The following is a 23,829-nucleotide window of genomic DNA, read 5'->3' as shown; positions in this document are numbered from 1 at the left end:
GGCTTCAAAACATAAATGCAAATGAAACTTAAAACCCCACTAACATATCATTTAGTAGGCAAAACTCCCACTAACCCACTAACATGACCATTTAGTAGGCAAAACTCCCACTAGCACAATTTACTACCCACTAACATGCTAAATTAACACATGCATCATGGATACAAAAATACTTGAAAATACTAAATACTAAAATCAAGTTTATTTTCAACACCCCCCTTTAAACTTGATTTTGTAACTTGAAAAACCTTCTTATTAATCTTGGGGGCTTGATCAAAAGTTCGATAGTTGATCTTCAATTCCACCTCCTTCAATAGCTTCAATCTTCTTGGCCATTTCCATTGATGTGTAGGGCTTGTGAAACTTCTTCAAATGCTTGTTTGATGTCTTCACATAATCATATATCATCCTCTTTATACAAGCACACCATCGATCTTTTTTCTTCTTAAATTTTTTATGGATCTTCAACTTCACATATACTTCTTCTTTAGAGTCAAAAAATAATTCCATATTCACCCAACCTGTATCAATTACAAAATTCTCCGAACTATTTTTTAAAAAATAATATGAGAATTTCTTATCATCCTGGGCTTCAATCTTATACTTCTTTGGAACAACTTTCTTTAAGAGAAGTTCATCATTCTCCACAAAATAAGCATTATTTGATGAATATGAAGAAATAATAATTTCATCAAATAAATCAAATATAACTTCTTTCAAGGTGGAATTTGTAACCATACCTGAAGATGTTAATTCACCAACTTGAACTTTTGCCTCTTCTTTAGCACTTCCTTCTTCTAAATCTTCTATTTTCACTTCATCCTCCTTCACTTTTTCAATCTCTTCTTTAACACCTTTTCTTACCTCTTCCTTATTCACCATTTCAAATTCTCCTTCAACTTTTAAATCTCCAAAATCTTCAACTTCTTTTGCATGATACACCTCTTCATTCTCCACAACTTTGTCTTCAAGACTTTCATAATCATCTTTCATAAACTCATCATTCTCAAAGCATTGTACCCAATACTCCATGGGTAGTGATTCACCTCTATGATTGGAAACGATGGTCTCGAGCATCTTCCAAATACAATTTGGAGTTTTGGACTCTCCAAAATACTCCCAAATTTCTTGATGTATTGCCTTTTGCAACACTACCAATGCCTTATCTTCTTTCTTTTCATGAAGCTTGTTGGACATGCCATTCTTTGGCTCTTCTCCAACAACATCCCACAAATCGCATGCTTTGAGGTATGAAGTCATGATGATTCTCATTCTCTTGTAATTAGAGAACATCATCTTTTCACTAAGAAAATACATTTTCTCCCCTTCATCTTCATCAAGGAGAAACATGTTTTTCTCAAATGTTGAACCTTCTAGGATCAACTTCGTCTGGCCTTCAGGATCGTCTAGGCTCTGATATGAAACCTAGCTCTGATACCACTTTGTTGGCTTTTGCTCTGATACCACTTTGTTGGAAATAGTGGCCTAGTTACACACACAACACTATACTATTTGGAAGAGAATAGAAATGGAGGAAGATACTTTTTATTTCACTTGATAGAAAATGAGTACAATGCATGGGTTTATATAGGCTTCAAAACATAAATGCAAATGAAACTTAAAACCCCACTAACATATCATTTAGTAGGCAAAACTCCCACTAACCCACTAACATGACCATTTAGTAGGCAAAACTCCCACTAGCACAATTTACTACCCACTAACATGCTAAATTAACACATGCATCATGGATACAAAAATACTTGAAAATACTAAATACTAAAATCAAGTTTATTTTCAACATATATATGACACAATATCGGTACAACATACAACAAAACAAATCTCAAAATAATATCGGTACAACATACAACAAAACAAATCTCAAAATAATAACCTACTGATATCAATATATATATATATATATATATGACACAATACCGGTGCAAGGTAGGATATGACAATAAATGATTTATATATTTTTTTTCAGTAATTAAATTATTTATATTTTTTAGTATATAAAAATATCAATTTTTTATTGTTAATTTATATATATATATATATATATATATATATATATATATATATATATTATGAATCTAAATACAATAATTAAAGTTTATGCGTGCAAAAAAGAAAAATTCCTATTGTATGAAAATAAAATAAAAGAATTGTGTAGTCGGCAAGAAGCCAATTGGCTACAATTAAAAAATAAATAAATAAGTGAGAAGCAAAATTTAGAGTGCAACAATATAAAAGTTGTAAGAATAAAAGGGTTGTACCAGTTAAGTTATTTCCAGCAAGATGAAGCTTTTTCAAAGTGGTGATGTTAAAGATGGAATATGGAATGAAACCAGTGAGGCCGGCATACTCCATTGATAAAAACTCCAAATTAAGATTACCCATCTCTTGCGGAATTTCACCTGCAAAAGAATTTACTATTTGTATTAAAAAAAAAAAAAAAGGGTCTAAAGTCGTGACTCATGATCCAGTATGATCGAGGGTGCTCTGAGGTACAAAGTCATGACTGTCAAATATATATTTGAAACTAAGAAGCTTATTTTGAAATTATGAACACATCCATGGCGTGTTAAAGTTAGCATGCATAATATAATAGTACCTTTGAAGTTGTTACGGTCAAGCACTAAAACCTTAAGCACAGTTGAATTCCCAATCCCTGTAGGAATGAGTCCACTAAATTTGTTATACGACAGCCACAAAACTTGAAGCTGTGAGCACTCGTATAAACTTGATGGAATTTGGCCCTGTAACTCGTTGTGAGATAGATAAATCCCTTGGAGATTTGAAAGACGATGGCACATATTCGTTGGGAGACCACCAGATATGCCATTGTCTGAAAAGGCAATCACTTGCAATAACGACATGTTGAAGATGGTGAGTGGCATAGAACCTGTTAGCTGGTTAAATTCCGCGTTTAGATACTTCAAGTTACGAAGATCACCAATCTCTTGCGGAATCATTCCTTGTAGAAAATTGGTAGAAAAATTCAAGGTCTCTAAGTTGGATGCGTTGGACAAGGAAGGTGGGATAGTACCTGTAAAACTGTTGTTAGCAAGAAGTAGTTGTTGTAGTTCAGTCAAGTCACCCAACCACGACGGGAGCTGTCCACTGAATTTGTTAACTCCCAGGTTGATGAATTTCAATCGACGCAAATGACTTAACTCACGAGGCAGTTGACCACTGAAATTGTTGTTATGAAGGTCGAGGGAAACCAGAAACGAGAGGTTACCAAGGTGCGGAGGAATGGTGCCTTCAAGAGCCATGTTAGAAATGTTCAGGGATGTCACTCGTGAGGGGCGGGTGGTGCCGCAAGTGACTCCAATCCAGTTGCAGATGGAGGTAGCTGTGGACCAGTTGTTGGCCAAGACACCATGTGGATCAAAAGTGATATGGGCTTTCAAGGCAAGAAGAGAAGATAGGTCACTGGTAATGTTGGGTACACTGTTAGCTAAACAAGCTGCTGCAAGACAATGCAGTAACAACACTGCATGCAAAACAGCAAACCAAGTTTTCTCCATGGGTGAATGTGATTAATTTGGAACAATGACTCAGCTTGCAAGACAACGAGTTCTATAGTATTTATAACAAAAAAAATTCTAAATAAAAGACATCATCGACTTCTCTTTAAAAAAAAAACATAAAAGTTGGGTATTATGCTCCTTTCTAGTTGGCGGTGAGAGCCCTCTGACAAAAACTGATTTAATGTACATAAAATAAAATAAAAGTCAAAAAATAAATCATGAGATGATTCTTTAATTAGGGATACAATGACTTTGTAAATTTATAAACCCACAAATTATATATATTGAAGAGTCGTGATAAGCAGGCAGACAATTTAGACCGATCTCCTGGACAGAATAGAATTTACGTGGTTTAATAAACCACGTAGCTGTCCAATTATCAAAGTTTAAGAATCTTTTACTCTCCTCTCTCTAAATCTCAGAGAACACCACCCAAACTCAGAAAGGACAATGGTGCTCTCATATCAACAAACTCATAACACCTGATGAGCCCTCAAGCAACGGCGCGAGCTCTCAAGCCTTGGCAAAACCCATATCTGTCCGGCAATCTCCATATTAACACCGGACACGTGTTAAAATGTTGAAATGGAAAACAAAAAGTGTACAATGAATGATGGCTGTTATTGATTAGTGCAAAATTAGAAGTTCGACGTCCATGTTTGAGTTGAACAGTAAAGAGGACTTTGTAGGCTAAATGTTGAATAAATTGTGTGTTGTACGTCAGACCATGAATGATGATTTGATAGTCTTTGTATGTGTAGAGTCCTAGTGACCTCATTATTGTCGTGTTTGAGTCTTTGTAAGTGTTGTATTCCTTCTGTTTTCTTCTCTTCTCTTCTCTCCTCTGTTTCCCTCTCCTGTTCCACTTTACCCTTCTTTGTTTTGTACGGAAAAAATGGGTCTTCATCTTGTGAGAAAGAGAAAGAGACTAAGAGAAAGACCCAGATTGAACTCTCCAACCGCCGGCAACACCAACCAGATCGTTCACCACTTTTTGCTTCTTTAGAATGCTACTAGAGAAAAATAGAATGAGAAAAAGAAAAAGAGGAAAATAGTCTAGCTGCACACGTCACATCGATTTTGAAGTCAAAGTAATCGGCAAGATAATTCGGTTAAAGTATCATTTTCTTATATTGAATTATCTCTTATAGTGATGCCTTAATGAATATTATTATTGGATGGAATCTTACAAATCTTGATTGAACCTAAACTATTGATTAATTTTGTTGATTGCATGCAATAAGCAATATTATAATGGATCTTTGATTCCGGTGTTTATGTTTAATGTATTATATTGTGAAATAATTCTTTAATTATGGAAACTATGACTTTGTAAATTTATAAATTCACAAATTATATAATATTGAATTGTTGATTATGATCTCTTACAGTGATGCCTTGATGAATATTTTTATTGGATGCAATCTTACGAATCTTGATTGAACCTAAACCATTAATTAATTTTGTTGATTGAATGCAATAACCAATATTATAATGGATCTTTGATCCCGGTGTTTATGTTTAATATATTATATTTAATACTGTTTCTTGGCTAGGTTGTTTGATGTATATTTGTAATCAATGTTTTCTGTGAGAAATTTAATCAAATCGGTATTAAGTCCTATTTTTTTTAAAGGGACATCAAGGTTTAAATCTCATGGAGGCATGAGTACCAATTAGAAAAAAACCAATAAGAATAAAATAAAAAATAATAATCAAAGATGAAAACTCGATAGAAATGGAAAAAATGGCGTTGTTTGTTAAAGAATCAAAGAAAAAGGACAGGTTATATATATATATATACACACACACACACACCTGCCAGAGAAAAGTGCCCCAGAAAAGAGGTAGCAGTGAATTTCAGATCCTCTCCATAAATATTTTAGAATCCAAACAAGAAATTTTGAAATCCAATAGATTTCAATTTTAGGTACTTCAGTTTAAAGGATTTCAAATGCATTCTCAAGAAGCTAAAAGAACTTGCTCTCTTCAATTTCAAGATAAGAAAGCAATTACATTCTAAAGGAATAATTCCTATGGCCAACTGAACAAATAAACAAGAATGTTGAGAACACCCAAAATCAAATGAAATGGACTTATTAGGACGTGCTAAATACTCAATTTAAGCATCATAGACATAACACTGTTCTCTGAAATCAATTGTCCCTAGAAAACTTTGCTCTTAATTTTTCCTAGTCTAACTACAACATCTTTCATGCTAATTCGTTCCCCGAGGCAAATCTGCTGAACAATCCACGGCCAGGGCCAAGATAGATGATACACATTGCTCCTTCTCAGTGTCATGTTCATCTTCTCCTAGTAGATTGGAATCCACCACTTGGGTTATTGAGCCATGCATTAATGAGTCACCCACCCAACGTTTCAAATTCATTTCTCCATCAAACATTTCATCAGTGGGCTTTTTCCAAGTTCCTCAAGTAACAAAGATCAGTTGGGATGAATCCACTCAATTTATTGTCTGAAAGACTCGAGCGTTGGAGGTGTTGTAACCCTCCCACTGTTGGTGGAATAGATCCAGATATTTCATTGCTCTCTAACCTTAAAGGCTATCAAGTTACTTAAATTTCCAATTCCACTAAGGAATCTTACCCTGAATTTTGCAATCAAATGCAGTAAACCTTTGAAGAGAAGCAGAGAGATTACCGATACAACTTGGGAGAATGCCATTAAGTGGATTTAATGATAACCCCGGTACTTCCAAATCTCTACAATTTGTCAAAGATGAGATAAATCTCAATTCATGAGTGGAAGATTCGCTGGTCAATTCATTTTCTCCAATGACAAACCGCTGCAGGAATCTTAAATTACCAAAGTGTATTAGGTATAGAGCCAGTCAATAAGTTGTCAGGCGTGTCTAGGATGGTAAGTTTAGAAGCATTGGAGATGGAGCTGGGGATTGCTCCGAAGATTCATGTCCTCCTATTAGAAGATTTTCAAGATTGGGAAGACAGGGGCTCATGCTTGACGGAAGCTGGCCTGAGAACTGATACAGTTGCTGGAAGGAGGCCACTTAGCATATTCACATAGATACCGAAATTCTCAAGATTAAGGTTACCGATTTCATCCGGTATTGAACCTGCCATAATGTAAACACCCAACATACTATCAGTGACTATACCACCAGAGATGAATCCATGGGATACACGAACAATCAAAAGTTTGATCCTGTTTTTTTCCTAGTTAGTTTGATCCTGTTAATAAACAATGTGCATGCATTTTGACTAGTCCAGGAAAAAAAGGAAAAGAAAAAGAATAAAAGAATAAAACATTATAGATTGAGTTTCAGGATGGAGACTTCAACAGCTAGTTAATCATGAGAAAATCTCTGCTTAAGAAATCATAATTTTATAGGATTGCAATTTGCCTCCAGAAAGAGCTGTGCATTAGCAGTGTACAAGATGTTTCTTTTTTTTTTTTTTCCCAAGTATCCATATAATCTACTTTGAACCAATGCAATGAAAACATTTGATAAGATTTAAATTTCTCACAAGTTTTGACAAAGTGAAAGATGTTATTGATGTTGTTTAAGTATGTGAAAAAGCTAGTAGACTATGTTAAAATGAAAGTAAAGCTGGTCTTACCTGTGAAGTAGTTCCCGCCCAATCTCACTACTTTGAGCGAAGTACAGTTTCCAATTCCTCTAGGTATGATCCCCATCAATTTGTTGTTTGTAGCACGAAGTACTTCCAAGTACAGGAAGGCAATAACACATATCCGATGGCAGATTACCAGAAAGGCCGTTGTTTTGGAGATCAATTACTTTCAGAGAAGATATATTGTATATAGCAGAAGGAATGGAACTTGTAAGGCCAATATTTGAAAAGCCTAGTATCTCCAAATTAACAAGATAAACCAATTCTTGCGGAATCTCACCTGCATGGTAGTAATGATCAACTTGTAACTCCCCACATATTCAAATATAAATGGACTACAACAGTTACTGTACTATTTTTTTTTTCATTCCATAAAGAATCAAAGATGGATTCTAAAGCCTAATGCACAATCAAGGTGTTTTTATTTCCTTTATCCATGCTTCTAGATTTAGTTCAACATAAAAGTTTGCTAAGATATGATGGAGCACAGATCAACTGCAATCTTTTCTAATTATTATTTTTAGTGTCCGTCTTTCTCCTAACCAATTACAGCTTTATAGTTTAACCATACACATCATCTCCACTATAATGTTCTGCTATTTTTGGCCTAATAATCATGATTTGTCTGTCATTAATATAAGATCATAAATTAAAACAGAAAAAAAAAAAAAAAAAAAAAAAAAAAGAAGAAGAAGATACTGATGATGAAACTGATGACAGAAGCAGCAGCAGCAACAACAACAACAACGGTAATAGTAAAAGTGAGAACTTCCAATCAAGTTAAAAATTAGAATAGACTTTTTTGCACCATCCTACCAGAAAATTAATAATTAGATAATTTTTTTTATTAAACCACTTGGAAGCATAACAGATTATTGGAGCATAAGTTGATATTACTATTTAGTATAATCTTTTAAGCATAAAGTGAAAGATGTTATAAAGTGAAAGATGTTATCGACGTTGTTTAAGTTTGTGAAAAATCTAGTAGACAACGTCAAAATGAAAGTAAAACTGGTCTTACCTGTGAAGTTGTTCCTACCTTATGTCACTTCCTTGAGCAAAGTACAGTTTCCAATTCCTCTAGGTATGATCCCCATCAATTTATTGTTTGTAGCATGAAGTACTTCAAGTACAGGGAGGGGAGAACACATATCCGATGGCAGATAACCACAGAGGCTGTTGTTTTGGATATCAATTACTTTCAGAGAATATATATTGTATATAGCAGAAGGAATGGAACCTGTAAGGCTATTTTTTGAGAAGCCTAGTAGATTTAGTTTAACAGAAAGGTATGCCAGGATCTGTTAGTTAAGATCTACTGCCATCTTTTCCTAATCAATTTTATATATTTATTTTACCATCTTTCCACTAACCAATTACAACTTTATACTTCAACCATACTAATCATCTCCGCTATAATGTTGTTCTATTTGTGGCCTAATAATCATGTTTGTCCGTCATTAACATAAGATCAAATTTTGAAATATAAAAAACAAAAAAAAAGATACCGATGATAATTATGATGACAGGAGCAACAAATAACAGTGAAAGTGAGAATTTCCAATCAAGTAAAAGAACTAGAATAGACTTTTTTTGCACCATCCTTCCAAAAAACAATTAGATAAATTTTTTGAGACGCACCACTAGGAACCATAATAGATTATTGGAGCATAAGTTGATATTATTATTTAGTATAATATTTCAAGTAGTCGTAAGACTTTCAGGCATGCTAGGTCTTCCTAATCTAGTACTGTAGATGACTTGTATAAAGGTTATAATCAGATTTCTTGTATTTTAAGTTGCGCTTGGTCTAGGCAGAGTCATTCTAGCAAAATGATAGACGTCTTCTCATCTAAAAAAGAGAGATTATGTTATCAGTGAAACTCTTCTCATTTGTCAAAAATTAAAAAGACGAATTTGGTATAGGTTTGAACAAAGCTTTCCCAACTCGAGTATGTAACAACCCTAGGCTAGGGTTATGATGCAGGTTTAGGCCAAGTTTATGAAATAGTTCTCTTGCTAAGTCTTTTTTGGTTAAACAAGAAGATTAAATGGAGTTAAGCATAATTTAGAAACACTCTTCTAGTGAATCTCTTATGCCATGTCTGCTGGAAAATGCCCAATATGTACACAAAAACAGAACAGAGTCATACCTCTGCTGTTGTTGTTGTCAAAATATAAGACATTGAGAATAGTTAAATTCCCGAGTCCCATAGGTATGCTTCCCGAGAATTCGTTAGCCAGTAATGATATATGTTGAAGCTTTCTGCATTTGTAGATAGATACTGAATGGAATTTGACCATAGAACTGATTCTCAGACAGATAAAGACTTTTAAGTTTAGGAAAAGAATTGCATATGAGGGCAAGCCTCGGCACAACAGTAAGGTTGCTCGATTGTGATTGGAAACAGCCTCTCTGCATGCAAAGATAAGGCTTGATACATTTGACACTCCCAGATCCCGCAATGCTTGTGCACTGAACTTTCCCTTTTAAAAAAGATAATTGCACATGTATACTGGGAGGGTACCGGAATGGTTATTAGGACTGAGATTGATGGTTTCCAGTGAAGGCGTGTCCGAAATGCAAAAGAGTATAGAGCTCGAAAACTGGTCTGACCTGAGATTCAGAAACAGCAATGACGACACATTGAACATGAGGAAGGAATAGAACCAGGAAATTGGTTGTTCTCAATATCTTCCATTTTGAAGAGTTTCAGATATTCCAAACAAGCCAATTCATCGGGAAGACATCAATGAGAGGTATACAACACGGATCCTCTACAGCACAGGATCCGAATCCTAAATCTATGCTTGGTTTAACAGGTAGGGAAGGACAAGAAGAGACAGTGCTCTAATTGTGTTTGGTTGATTAACGAGGAATAAGAAAGCAAATGAAGAAAAGATAGCTGAAAAGAAAGAAAAAAAGAGGTAAAGACCATGTTAAACTCTAATCGTGTTTGGTTGATTAATAAGGAAAAAGTAAAGAAATGATTGTGTTAACAATTTTTTTTTGATAAGTTAAGAAATGATTGACTTAACAATTGAAGAAAGAAAGGAAGATAATTGTTTTAATAAATTTACCACTATTACATTTTCACATGTAAAAGACAATATATGAGTAAGAAGTGATAAAACAAATAAGAGAAAAAAGAAAATTTGTACTAAACATCATTCAAGCCAAAGTCACAATTACCAAGGGCTATAGTCAGTGGTATTTATTTGTCTTCCAAAGGGAAAGATCGAGGGTTGAAGTCCCTATAGGGGCATGTGGGTGTGTGAGTTTCTTGCAAGGATAACAATAATATAATAATAATAAAACGAAAAAGAGAAAAAAAGACAATTTGAAAACTAAGAAAGGTTAAAGAGAATAAAAACATGTCAAGTCTTAGGACTCGTGATATTTTAAGTTTGTTTTTTACAAAGGGCGGGCAAAATCAGTATTTAAAAAGTTCTATTAAACTTTATAGCCGTTTCCTTACATTTACTCCTATTTTTGGAAGGATAACAAAACCTAATCATCATGCCTAATATGTATCCCAACAAAACCCTCCATTTCTTTTATTTTTCTTTAATGATTTCTACAAACACAATATGTCATTTTTTCCAATTTTCTTTCCTTTCTTTCCCTTGTATTTCTTTCCAACCAAACAGGGCCTAAGAGAGCTAAGGAACAGAGACTTTTAAACTAAGCGATTAAGAACATAGAAGTGTGGCACCCAAATGGGCCATTAACCCAATGGTACATCCTCTCCTTCCTCAAAGGGGGACGTGAGGGGTTCAAGCCCATAGTGTACAAACTGTAAAATGTGTGTAAATAGTTACCTAACAAAAAAAAAAAATGATGCAATTTTTAGAGAGAAAATTAATGGAAGGACACTGAAAGAAGAAACTATAAGGATTCCCACGAAAAAGCCTCTGGGGTGGGCCGCTGATAGTTGCGGAAGTGGTTAGACTGGTTAGTACAGACCTCGCACAGATTTCAAAACCCTCACAGGTGAGATCGTCTAACAGGACAGGGAGGGGTTTGATGTAACATAAGCTCAGCTTTTGTCCTGAAGATGGTGAACAAAGGCTTTTCTTCAGAACGAAATTGTTGATTTGATGATAGAAAAGGAAGTATTAAAATCAATTTTATTTTTTTTATCATGAGCTTGTAGGAGGGATACTTCATCTCCCTTGCATCCTCCCTCTCTTCCCTTACTTCTAACCAAATGAGAGAGAAGATTCTTCTATCCTTCCTCTCTTCCATCCGTCCTCCATTATACCTTCCAACCAAACATAACATTAAAGAGTGGTGGGTGTCATAACCAATATTAGTGGGACCCACCACTCTTGTGAGTGGTTAGTCTGGAAAGGTAGAACATTATGGCTATATGGTGAAGCTGAGCTCCAATAAAACCCTACTTGGCTCGCCTTTAACTCATTTACAGCCATACCTCCAATTAGAAGAAGCAGCCAGACATTTATAATGAGGAGATGTTGAAGATTTTTGGTGGTATGAAGCCTGCAGAAATATAATTAATTATTTCCCATCTATAATATATATATATATATATTTCATTAAGGTTAAATGATTTAGATTAAAATAAATAAAAAAAATAAAATAAAAAATAACAAAAGAGTTATACAAAGGAGCAAATAGCTCAAAACAAGCATCTTCACGATAGAGAAATGTCTCCTTATATGTATATACCCTAAAGTCCACTCTAATTAAATATTTATATGTTTGATATGATGGAGACAGAGATTAGCTAGGATGGCACACCTGTAAAACCGTTGTTAGCAAGAAGCAAGTGCTCAAGTTGAGACAAGGCAATCAACCATGATGGAAGCCCTCCACTGAAGTCATTAGAGTTTAAATTCATGATTTTCAGTCTACTCAAATTTACCAACTCACTTGGCAGATGACCAATGAAACTATTGCCACTTATGTCAAGTGAAACAAGAAACGAAAGGTAACCCAGGTGTGGAGTAACGGTACCTTGAAGAGCCATGTTAGAAACATTCAAGGCTCTGACTCTTTGATGGCAAACACCGCATGTGACTCCGACCCAGTTGCAAGCTGAGGTCGCTGCCGACCAGTTATTAGCCAAGATGCCATGAGGGTCGGATGTTATATTGGTTTTCAAGGCAAGAAGAGCATATTGATCAATGGTGACGTTGGTTACAGTGGTAGCTGTGCAAATCATAAGATAGTGCACCACTAACACTGCAACAGACAAGCGGAAGCTAGTTTTCTCCATGAGTATAAATTTAATTATAAGAACACAATGTGAGAAACAAGGAAGTGCTAGACATATAAATAATGAAATCGTGTACAGTTTTGTCAAATCAAAGAAATGTTCGGATTAGAGTCAAGCCCAATATCAAAGAAATTCCAATTAAACACCCCATAAACTTTCATCTATCTTTAATCTTGGCTTATACTTTATTTACTTGTTACAAGAAGGTAAGAAACTAATTATTTAATAAGATCACATACAGCAATACAGCAACTGAATAAAACAGCTAAACCACCTCATAATTACTGCACACCATTGATGGATCTAGCTGCTTAATTCTGTTTCATTAATGGATAGGACCGAGAGTTCTTTGTTCCACCTAAGCTTGGATTCCTTGCCACAAAAAGTCAGGCCTATGAAAGAGACTTCCATCTAATGTTCACATGGCATAACTTGGTTTTTAAAATGTTGCATGCATCCAAGGACATATTTCACACTTGAAAAACCCAAAATACCCTTCCTCTCCTCCAAATTATCTACTCTCTTAGCACTCTAATCTGAATCTCTCGCCCTCTCTCTCTTGATTTTACAACAATCTAGCATTACTCAGGTTCTATATAATTGTATATACACAAACAATATATCTTCCTTCGATTTCTAATAGGTTTCAAATAAACATATTTGTGATCTGATAAACACTAGCCCTCCAAAATCTCTCTCTCCAAACATCAATTTTATGAATTTAAAAATCACAAACAATCCCTTCGTTTTTTTATTCTCGCACCATACATATTTTGCCTCATCTTTTGTTTCAAACCAAAAATCTCTCCAAAACAAATCGTTGAGAAGTGAGGGTTCTCAAATCAATCCACAAAATGGTTGTGAAGATGATGAAGTGGTGGGCATGGCTGCGACTCTTATCGAAGGAATTCAATCAAACCATCCAAATTGTTGAGAAAGAAAATGTAGCAAAATATAAACAAAAAAGAGAAATGAGTCCACCTATTAGGAAAAAAAGGTGAAACCTTTTAGATCTCTTGGGATCAATCAGATCGAGTGCTTGTTAGGACCACCCATTCTCTTCTCCTCCACCGCCTGCTTGGCGCCAAATATCTCGGACTCGCAGCCATCTGAGATGGAGGCACAGACAAGGCTTTCAAAGGGGTTGGCGTCGACGGTCAAGCTCCTTAAGTGGCCGATGGCGATGGGGGCCGCCGGCTTTGCCTGTTGCTTGACTTGTCGCCGCCAGTCGGAATCGACGGTCATGGTAGGGAGGTTAGTCGGGCGCAAATCCTCTGCTTTCCCTAACGCACTGCTTAATGCCGTGTTTGGCTTGACACAACCAAAAAAAAGTTACAGTAAACTAAAGTGCCAACTGTAGACCTAAAAAGACACAAGCGAAAAAGGAAAGTTGAAAAACACATAATTTGGCGCCCCGGTTCTTCACTTTCCCTGTCTTCCTTTTGCTTTTCTTATTTCGCTCCATCCCTTTTTGTTTTGTTCCATTATTTCTTTTTTATTTCTTTAATCCAAATCTTAATTCGTCTCTCTTGTTCCATCAAAAACATATTGTCTTTGAATTTCTTTTTTATTCAAAACCATAATTCCTCCCTCCTCCTCTATTTTTACTTTTTAATTTCCTTTTTTTAATTAAAACCCAGATTGCAATGATTTCCTTCCAGAAATTGGTGGTTTCTTCAATAAGATTCTCCTCTTCATCTACAGGAAAGAAATCTACAATGAACCTGAACTGGTATCTACAACTGACCTAATTAATGCTTGATGGTTAATAAGCCTACAACTGACCTAATTAATACTTGATGGCCGGTAAGTCTTAATACATGTTATTAATATTGTACATTTAATAATATTATTTATTTATTGTTCAAAATACAGTGAAATTTTTGTTTTGAACTGAATTTATAATTCTTTCATTTGTCATCTGTTAATGTAAATTATAATATTTTTTACTTAAAATTGACATTGGTTAAGCATTCTAGTGAATCTGAAATATTGGAGAATTGTAGGATTTTCTTCTATAATCTTCAATAAGCATTGTAGTAAATCTAAAATCTTCCATAATTGATTTTTTGAACTGAGTTGGCTTCATTAGGTACCAATGTGTTATCCAAAAATTTTGGTATTAAATGTATGCGGCAATTACACATTTCACAGGTTATTATTTGATATTTATGAGAAAAAAAAACATTACGAAGTTTAATAAATTGGCACACTGATCACCTTCACCATCAAAATAAGATATTCATGTAGTGCTGAATAACTAATGTCACACATAAATGTAAGAATTTATGATTCTTTCATTTGTCATCAGTTAGTGTAAATTATGATATTTTTTATTTGAAATTGACATTAGTTAATTACTCTATTGAATCTAAAATATTGGATAATTGTAAAGTTTTCTTCTATAATCTTCAATAAACATTCTAGTGAATCTAAAATATTTCATAATTGATTTTTTGAACTGAGTTGGCTTTATTAGGTATCAATGTGTTATCCAAAAATTTTGGTATTAAATGTATGCGGCAATTACACATTTCACAGGTTATTATTTGATATTTATGAGGAAAAAAAAAACATTGTGAAGTTTAATAAATTGGCACACTGATCACCTTCACCATCAAAATAAAGTATTCACATAGTGTTGAATAACTAATATCACACATAAATGTAGCCTAAAACATCACCTTCACCGTCAAAATAAGATATTCACATAGTGCTAACTAACTAATGTTACACATAAAGGTAGGCCAAAAAATTGGAGTTACCGGTCAGCGGCTAAGATACAAATGTTCTCCATTCCCTACTCACATTCCACATTGCTTTGAAGGATATCATGTTGTGTTTCCATTGTATTAAATATGTTGACTAAGTAATGGCAAGATATGAAAGAATTGATGAATTTCCTCAGGCCAGTTTTGAAATAACAACATAATGACACGTTCATTTGACTTATATTTATGTGTGATATTTTTTATTCGGCACTATGTGAATACATTATTTTAAGGGTTAAAGTGGTGAGTGAGCAAATGGCAAATAATACCAAAGTTTGTAAATTTATTTTCAAAATTATCCCAAATCACTTCAACCATGGTAGTTAAATATTTTTTTGGATACTCTATTTCTTGTTAGGTACTCTTAATTTTTTTTGGCCCTTTTCATTATTTCGGTAAATATTTAGTATTTTTTTGGTTATCACAAGTTATAGATACTGACTTTAACCTTCTAATGGACCTTTTGCTTCTTATAGCATTCATACTTAAGTTATCCCAATGGATGACGACTTAAGTACTAATGATATGAGAATAAGCGTTCCAATCGTTGCTGAAATCAATATTACTGAAAACTTAGCACCAGAAGTTATCAATCCCATTGAGATAGAATTCACACCAAAATTAAACATGTAGTTTGACACTGAGGATGAAGCATATGACTTTTACAATGCTTATGGGGGTAAAGTTGAATTCAATATTCATAAGAATTATGCAAATAAAAGCCGTAAGACAAGAAATATTACAACAAGCAAGTTTGTATGTTCCAAACAAGGTTTTAGGGTGAAGGACAAGAGGGATATCCATACAAGAAAGCCCAGGGCTGACACTCGAACCGGTTGTGGTGCACTGATGCAAATTAGATATGACCGCAAAAAAGGAAAGTATATTGTATATAATTTTGTAGAATCTCACAATCATCCTATGATAATTCAAGAATGCACACATATGATGCCATCACAATGAAGAATAAGTGTTACCCAAGCAATTGATGTGGAATTGGCCTGCCAATCTGGAGTTCTATTCAGTAATGCATTTGAGTAAATGAACAAGCAGGCTGGTGGGAGGCAATTAATTGGCTACACCAAAGTTGATCAACAAAATTTTATAAGGACCAGAAGACAGAGTGAGTTAAAATACGAAGAGAAGACGTGGCTGATGAATTATTTCAAAATTCAATCTTGTGAGAATCCTTCATTTTTCCACACCGTGCAGTTGGATAGCAATGAAATGATAACTAATATCTTCTGGGAAAATTGAAGAATGATAATCGACTATGGGCATTTTAGAGACGTCATCACATTCGACACGACATACAAGCTCATCCAAAGCAACCGTCCTTTTGTGGCTTTTCTTGGTCTGAATCATCATCGGGAAACTACTGTCTTTAGACTAGCATTGATGTATGACGAGACTGCCAATTCATTTGCGTGGCTGTTTGATTCATTCTTGAATGCAATGTCAGGTAAATGCTATAAAATGTATTTTTTTTTTTTTCTTCTTGCAATGATTTTGGTCATCCTATATATACATATGTTTTAAGCCATTAATAATTGAACATGGCCATTTTTTTTCCCCTTTTTTATGTGAATTAGTTTTTGAAATGGAGATATTTTATTGGGCATAATTTTTAATGAAAGTTTCATATAATATATGTATTATAGTATTTTGTTCTTGCCTTTAAATTTTTCAATAATTTGAAATATTAGCAACAATGTATGATAAGATTGCCTATTCATTTACATGCCTGTTTGATATATTCTTGAATGTGACGTTAGGTAAAGCTCCACAAATGATTCTTACTGACCAAGATGGTGCAATGGCAAAGGCGTTGGCATAAGTTATGCCGAGGACGAGACATCTACTTTGCATATGGGACGTCATAGCAAATGCACAGAAACATGGAGGCATCATTCTGGATAAAAAGTGTGCTAAGTCAATTCATGTACTGTTATGATGATGAGGATGATTTTTGTATACAATGGGATGTAATGTTAAAGGACTACAATGTTGTTGGTAACACATGGTTGAACAATTTGTTTGATTTGAGAGAAAAATGGGGCTATCCATTTGTTAAACATTGGTTCACCGCTGGAATGCGGACAAAGCAGCTGAGTGAAAGTCTAAATAGCTGCTTGAAAGAGTACTTAACCAGGAAAATGAGTATTCCGAATTTCTTTATGCACCTTGACAGGCTTGTCGGACAAACGCTACAAGAAATATCAAGCTGGGTATGGTTTACTCAATAAGCTACCTAGACTTAAACAAAATTGTCCAATTCTAAAGCAAGTTGGCAATATGTACACAGTGAAGATTTTTGAACTTTTCCAGGATCAATTCATAGAAGCTTGTGTGGTTGTTACCGTGGAAGGAACAATTTTAGATGAAAATGGATTACTGTTTCTAGAGTATCTGTTTATGATGGCAATATAGATCGGGCTGTGATAAGGTGGGATGATGGCTTTTTAAGTTGTTCGTGCGGGAAATATGTAATGGAGGGTATTTTGTGCAGCCATGCACTTAAAGTACTGAAAGACGATACTTATTACTTGAAAGAATTACCTTCTATGTATATATTAAAAAGGTTAACGAGAAAAGCTAGGGACAGCAGCGTACAAGACATCCGTAGATGTGAAGTTATTGCTGATCCCAAACTTGAAGTACGTAGAAGGTATAGGATGTTATGTTGTTTTTTTTACAGAAATCAGCTCATTTGCATCCGAGAAAGAAGAGGTATTCAATAATTTGATGCTAAAAGGAATGAAATGGAAAAGGAAACACATTAATATTGAAGGACAATGTTCCGATGTTGAACAAGAGGCAACCAATTTAGCTTTTTCAACTGAAATAAGTAATAATCATGAACATAATGAAACTATCATTGGCAAGCCACGACCAGAAGTAACGCCAAGAGTATAAAGAATAAATAAACAAGTGGTAAGGGACCAAGGTGCATGAAGAAGAATAAGTTTGAAGAATCCATGCAAAAAAAAAATTTGCGAGACAGAAGGTTAATTTATTTTATTTATTATTATTTGATAATTTAATTTTTCAGTATATGTCATTAACATTTTGATATTGGCAATGTCCTAATTTTGTTTTTATAATGAACAAATCTATTGTTTTGTAGAAATCAAATGGCAACAACAGTGTTGGTGCAGAGGTAGGTGGCAATGGTACCATGCCACCTATTACATATGTACGTTTGAATGCTAGTTTTCTCCTTTTGTTAAATCAAAACATTGATTTTTTTATTTTTTTATATATTATTATAATTTTCAGTACGATAATCTCTTAACTAAGAATGTTTATATTGAAATAAAGGTTGTGACATTCCTAGTGACACTACTTGGATTTACGAAGATCGTCACCTATGTGCATGTTTACATTCGGAAACAAATATCGACCAAACGACATACTGTCATACCACTAACTTCAGTCATCCTAGGACTTCATCAACTGAACAGGTATAAACAAACTTTTATTCTGAACTAGCTACATAAAAATTAAGTTCAACATTATTTCATACTTTTGAAATCCACCGGCGAATGAACATTGACAATATATTGGTAGGGGACTCCATTTGTTTCGTATCATGAATGTCGATTCTCATATTACCTTGTAAGTTTATCTCTTATAAAATTTATGCTTGCGCGATATATTCTAAATACGTATGTTTTAACTTTGCATTAATTAACGTATGTACAAACATTGTTTTTGTATAATCCATTCTAAGGATGTTGATCCCACCAGTGGTCAACATAATTCGACGCTGAGGAGACAACATCCGAGATCAATTCTTGAGCTCGGCAAAAGTTGTTCTGAGTTAAGAAATTATTGACAATAATTAATTTTGTATTTATTTTGTTTGTCATATATATCGAAGTTGATCACACTATTGTTAGTTGTACTCTGATGATAAATTGATGGCTTGACTTTATTTGTGATGGTGTATAGGTATGCTATGATGGATGGATGAACTCTGTTGTTGGTATAAAAAAATATATCCCCTTTTGTGTAAATGTATGGATAACCTGTTCACTTTCGTTTTTTGGCTTTTGTATATATGGAATATGAAATGGATGAAAATGGAGACTCTGTTGATGGCTTGACTGTATTTGTGATGATGTATAGGTATGCTATGGTGGATGGATGAACTATGTTGTTGGTATAAAAAATATATCCCCTTTTTTGTAAATGTATAGATAATATATTCACTTTTGTTTTTTTGCGTTTTGTATATATGTAATATGAAATGGATGATAATGGTCACTCTATTGATGGCTTGACTATATTTATGATGATGTATAGGTATGGTATGGTGGATGGATGAACTCTGTTGTTGGTATAAAAAAATATATCCCATTTTATATAAATGTATTGATAACCTATTGGGTGAGCTTTTTGGGTTTTATATATATAATCTAGATTTTGTAAGGAGTACTTGCTTAAAAATTGTGTATATGTAATCTGGATTTTGTAATGGCAAAATTAGTTAGGAAAAGTTGTGTATTTGCCTAAAAATACTGGACACACTACACTATTTACGAAGGAATTTTTAATCACCACAAATTTGGATTCTGTAAGGATGATATGTAGGTTTTTCCAATCTACGAATGAAAGCATTATATTGGCTGTATAATTTTAATTAAGGGCCATTTATGTCAATTCAAATATGTATGTGTATATATGTTGTTTAGTCCATTTTGTTTGTGATTTGGAACAGGTTGAAACCATCAATTTCAAGGTGACATGGTTCTGTGAATGGCATCTGGCGATTTTCTCCAATGATGGCGATGTTTAGTTGCCTCTTGCATATTGCGATTTTATGTTAGACAGTGCTAATTGAACTGTCCATCCCAAAAGTTCCATTATGTTACTTCAAAAAGTTAAATACAACATCACACTATATACATCACATTACATACATTACATTACATATATCACATTACATACATAAAACGACGTCAACGGTTACCAATAATTGACGATGACTTTTTCTCCAATGATGCCAGACACCATCAATACATGGAGATCGCAGTGACAAAGATTACATTTTATTTTCTGCTTATTTATTTGCCGGACCATCCACCATTTGACGTGAACCATGTCACCTTCATAGTTCGGTGGTCCATAATCTTCCTCACAACAAGCGGGAATGTTAAGAAATAACCCATTTGACCACCCTCTCTTCACTATTGAAATAATTTGTTCCCTCCGATACTTTATGATCATTTTATTTGTTATGTCTGTGTTCATGTTCAAAAGTTGTTGAATACCATTTACCTTATCAGCATCATTGCCAGACATTAATGTAATGGCCAAAGCAAACTTGCAAGCAGTGTGCTGAAGATACGCACCTTTGGTTAGAATACTTACCCCATCTGCTCGATTTTTATGTAAGAAAAATAGCTCCTACATCCACCAAAATGTTATTAAAAATAAAATCCTATTAAATTACTTTCATAATTCAGTAAAGTGAGTGCAAGCAACGTACCACTCCAAAGACAAACATAGCCTCCAGATTGCCATCATCAACACACTTTTGCATGAACACGCATCGCGACGTGTAAGTATCACTGGTACCTGTGATACCCCTCGGATCCGAGACACGGGTTGATCAGGCCCAGGCCCAAAGCCGAGGGAATATCAAACAATTAATATTTTATAATGAACACGGAATACAAAAAAAAAATTAAGAAATGAAATTAAAGCTGGAAGGAACTAAAAATAGAATTCGCAAAATATTATAATTATTAAAATTCATCAAACCCAAACTCCAAAACTCCATCAGTTTACAACTTAGGAATCCATCTCTAGTGGACCCCTATTAAACATCCAAACGGAAGATAGAACAAATGTAATAAACGTCCAGAAATAAAACTATAGAGAGAGCCCTACATCGTCGGAAGAATGAATAGAGACCTCTGCTCAGCACGAACACGTCTAAGCCTGGAACTGTCGTGTACCTGAAAAATAGAAGTGGGTCAGGCCCACGCGCAAGTTCTATACTACTACAATCCAAACAGAGGCCCGATACGCATGTACATCCTAAACAATTCAACAATAGCTAATAGTCCGTAAATATATATATAGTCACACTAAAGGACTCTCACTGGACTACAGGCCGGTCTCAACCTGAATAGAGGTAACATGCTAAAACGCACACGAAGTGGGCATATGTACCTATACCTAAACAGGGTACACCTCCAACCATCGTAGCCAGCTACACATCCCGATGCATATACGCTCCCTAGCCATCGGTCCTGAGGCTCAAGCTCATACCGAGGCACCATAACAGTACATATATAAAATCCATCCAAAATCCCTGGTATTGCCGCTCAACAAGTAGTTGCCATGACAATACAAATCCACGGGACTTAACTTTTAGTTAATCCCATCCTTATTCTAAGTAGGTGGATAATGGTATTATTTTAAAAACCAAACCCATCCTTAGTATGCCACCGTCCCATACCGGTGCCTACTTTCCAATCCTCCAGTAGTCAATAATACCAATGAATCAAGTATATATCAACTAACTTCCAACATCCAACATTCAATGTTAGCAGTGATAAAATAAGCATTGATAAACAGGGTCACAACAACAACATATACATGCCTAATTTAAGTTGTTCCCTTTAGTCTGATATAAAGACAGAATTAATTAAAACTTCCATTTAACACCTTACAAATGACATACAGATATGTAGGGTATGTATCACAAAATCCTAACCTCCACAGTTGATACTAACTGTGATAATGTAAGCATCAAAACAATATTCACAGTATGTATGTAGACATGCTCAAATTATAGTGTTCCACAAAACCGATCTAGTGTTAAACTCAAATCCTCCTAGTATTTAAGTTCCAACAGTTGCTATTACAGAAGTTAAGATAGCTATCATCTAGACCCATCCTTCCAATAATTTATACTAGCAGTGGTAAGGAAAACGTGAACCACAGAACCACAATGCATCCACAAACATACTTAATCTAGGTTCAACAAGCATACAACACTACTGTAACTACCAGTTTCATAGCAAAACAGATATCATTTTAGTTTGGTTTAATCTTCATTAATCCTGGAATCATTTAAGAGTGCAAAGAGTATGAAGCCTGCGGGAAAGAGTAAGGATAGAATCTTGCCTCAGAAACTTTTGTTCAAAGTTTCAACGTCGTCTTCTTAAAAAATCCCGGCGAGTTCCAAAACCCGGTTACTGTTTATGGGTACGAAACACTATTCCCGAGGTCAAACTCTGATCTCCACCGTTCAGATTGTGCGTCACTGAGTCATGAACCTCTCCTCCAAAATTCAGCTCAATCGGACCACAGACGAAGCGGAATCGGATGTTTGATGAAATCTGGGCAGAATGGAAAAAAACTGTGTGACCCAGTTACTGTTCACGAGTACGAATCACTGTTCCTGAGGTCAAACTCTGATCCCCACCATTCAAATTGTGCATCACTGAGTCTTGAACATCTACTCCAAAATTCAGCTCGATCGGACCACGGACGAAGTGGAATCGAATGTTTGATGAAATTTGGGCAGAATGGAAAAAAACTATGCGACCCAGTTACTGTTCACAAGTACGAATCACTGTTCCTGAGCTCAAACTTTGATCTCCACCGTTCAGATTGTGCATCACTGAATCGTGAACCTCTCCTCCAAAATGCAGCTCGATTGGACCACGGACGAAGCGGGATCAGAGCTTTGATCAAATCTTGGCAGAATGTGAAAAACTGCGTTTTTCCTTCTCCACTTCCACAAAACGTGTGCTTTGTTTAAAAAAACCCTACACAGACGTCTACCTTATACTTATAGAGTTTTCCTAAACCCTAGGTTCATTTAAGTCCAACTCACAATCCTAACCGGCCCATCCAATTAACGTAGAAACCTACGACGGCTTTAATATAAAACCCTAATTTATACTGTAATTAAAACCCTAGTTAGATGTATTTACCTAATTACCCTATTCACCATTAAATACTTAACAAATAATCTAATTGAACAAAATAATAATTAGTAAACCCAATTAAACCAAATAAGACACACATAAAATAAGACACACATAGAATAATTAAACCAATTACACTTAAACCATTAATGCCAATTAAATAATTAAAACACTAACAAGTAATTCCAATCAAATAACTAAAAATAAATATCATTTAAATAAATTAAATCACCACAAAAGAAATAATTAAGCACCTAATAAAAAAATGATGACACATAATCAAATAAAATGCACTTAAATAATAAATTAAATACCATTAAATACCAGGAATATCCTTTTTAAAATTAGGGGTATTACATTCTTCCCCCCTAACAAAAGGAATTCCGTCCTCGGAATTCACTCTTACCTTCCAATATTTCAAGAAACCGTGAGCGAATGACATCCTCTCGTTCCCAAGTGGACTCAGACTCATTGTGATGACTCCACTGAACACAAACCAAAGGAATAACCTTATTACGAAGAATCTGATCTCGTCGGTCGACAATACGACACGGTGGCTCTAAATAAGTTGCATCCGGCTGCAACGCAATTTCCCCAACATCGATATACTGATACCGATCCTCATCTCGAAGAAATTTTCGCAACATGGAAACATGAAACACGTTGTGGACGCGATCTAAAATATCCGGAAGTGCCAACCGATAAGC

General features: G+C 34.7%; 1 protein-coding gene and 1 long non-coding RNA gene across 4 annotated transcripts; both read right to left on the bottom strand.

Moving 5' to 3' along the window:
* Positions 1–273: 273 nt before the first annotated feature.
* Positions 274–3,539, bottom strand: LOC132301670 (receptor kinase-like protein Xa21). The gene is made up of 5 exons (XM_059798908.1): positions 2,621–3,539; positions 2,283–2,423; positions 1,162–1,331; positions 741–1,077; positions 274–485 (listed from the first exon to the last, which is right to left on the bottom strand). Exons 1-5 carry the CDS (start codon positions 3,537–3,539, stop codon positions 274–276), a joined length of 1,779 nt encoding a protein of 592 aa, XP_059654891.1.
* Positions 3,540–5,403: 1,864 nt separating this feature from the next.
* On the bottom strand, positions 5,404–13,953 carry LOC132300652 (uncharacterized). 3 transcript variants are annotated; one of them, XR_009480520.1, is made up of 3 exons: positions 13,404–13,953; positions 7,145–11,660; positions 5,404–6,639 (listed from the first exon to the last, which is right to left on the bottom strand). It is a non-coding gene; the product is annotated as an uncharacterized LOC132300652 (long non-coding RNA). The 3 variants fall into 3 exon arrangements; XR_009480521.1 differs by having other exon boundaries at positions 5,415–6,639; positions 7,145–7,436; positions 13,381–13,947; XR_009480522.1 differs by having other exon boundaries at positions 5,415–6,639; positions 7,145–7,436; positions 13,404–13,946.
* Between the last annotated feature and the right edge of the window lie 9,876 nt (positions 13,954–23,829).

This window comes from Cornus florida, unplaced genomic scaffold (assembly GCF_030987335.1).
Source record: "Cornus florida cultivar Cherokee Brave unplaced genomic scaffold, ASM3098733v1 CherokeeBrave_3.0.0_Hap2_Chr03, whole genome shotgun sequence".
Classification (NCBI taxonomy): domain Eukaryota; kingdom Viridiplantae; phylum Streptophyta; class Magnoliopsida; order Cornales; family Cornaceae; genus Cornus; species Cornus florida.
Note: the sequence above shows the minus strand (reverse complement) of the source record. Positions and strands in the feature narration are given on the sequence as shown.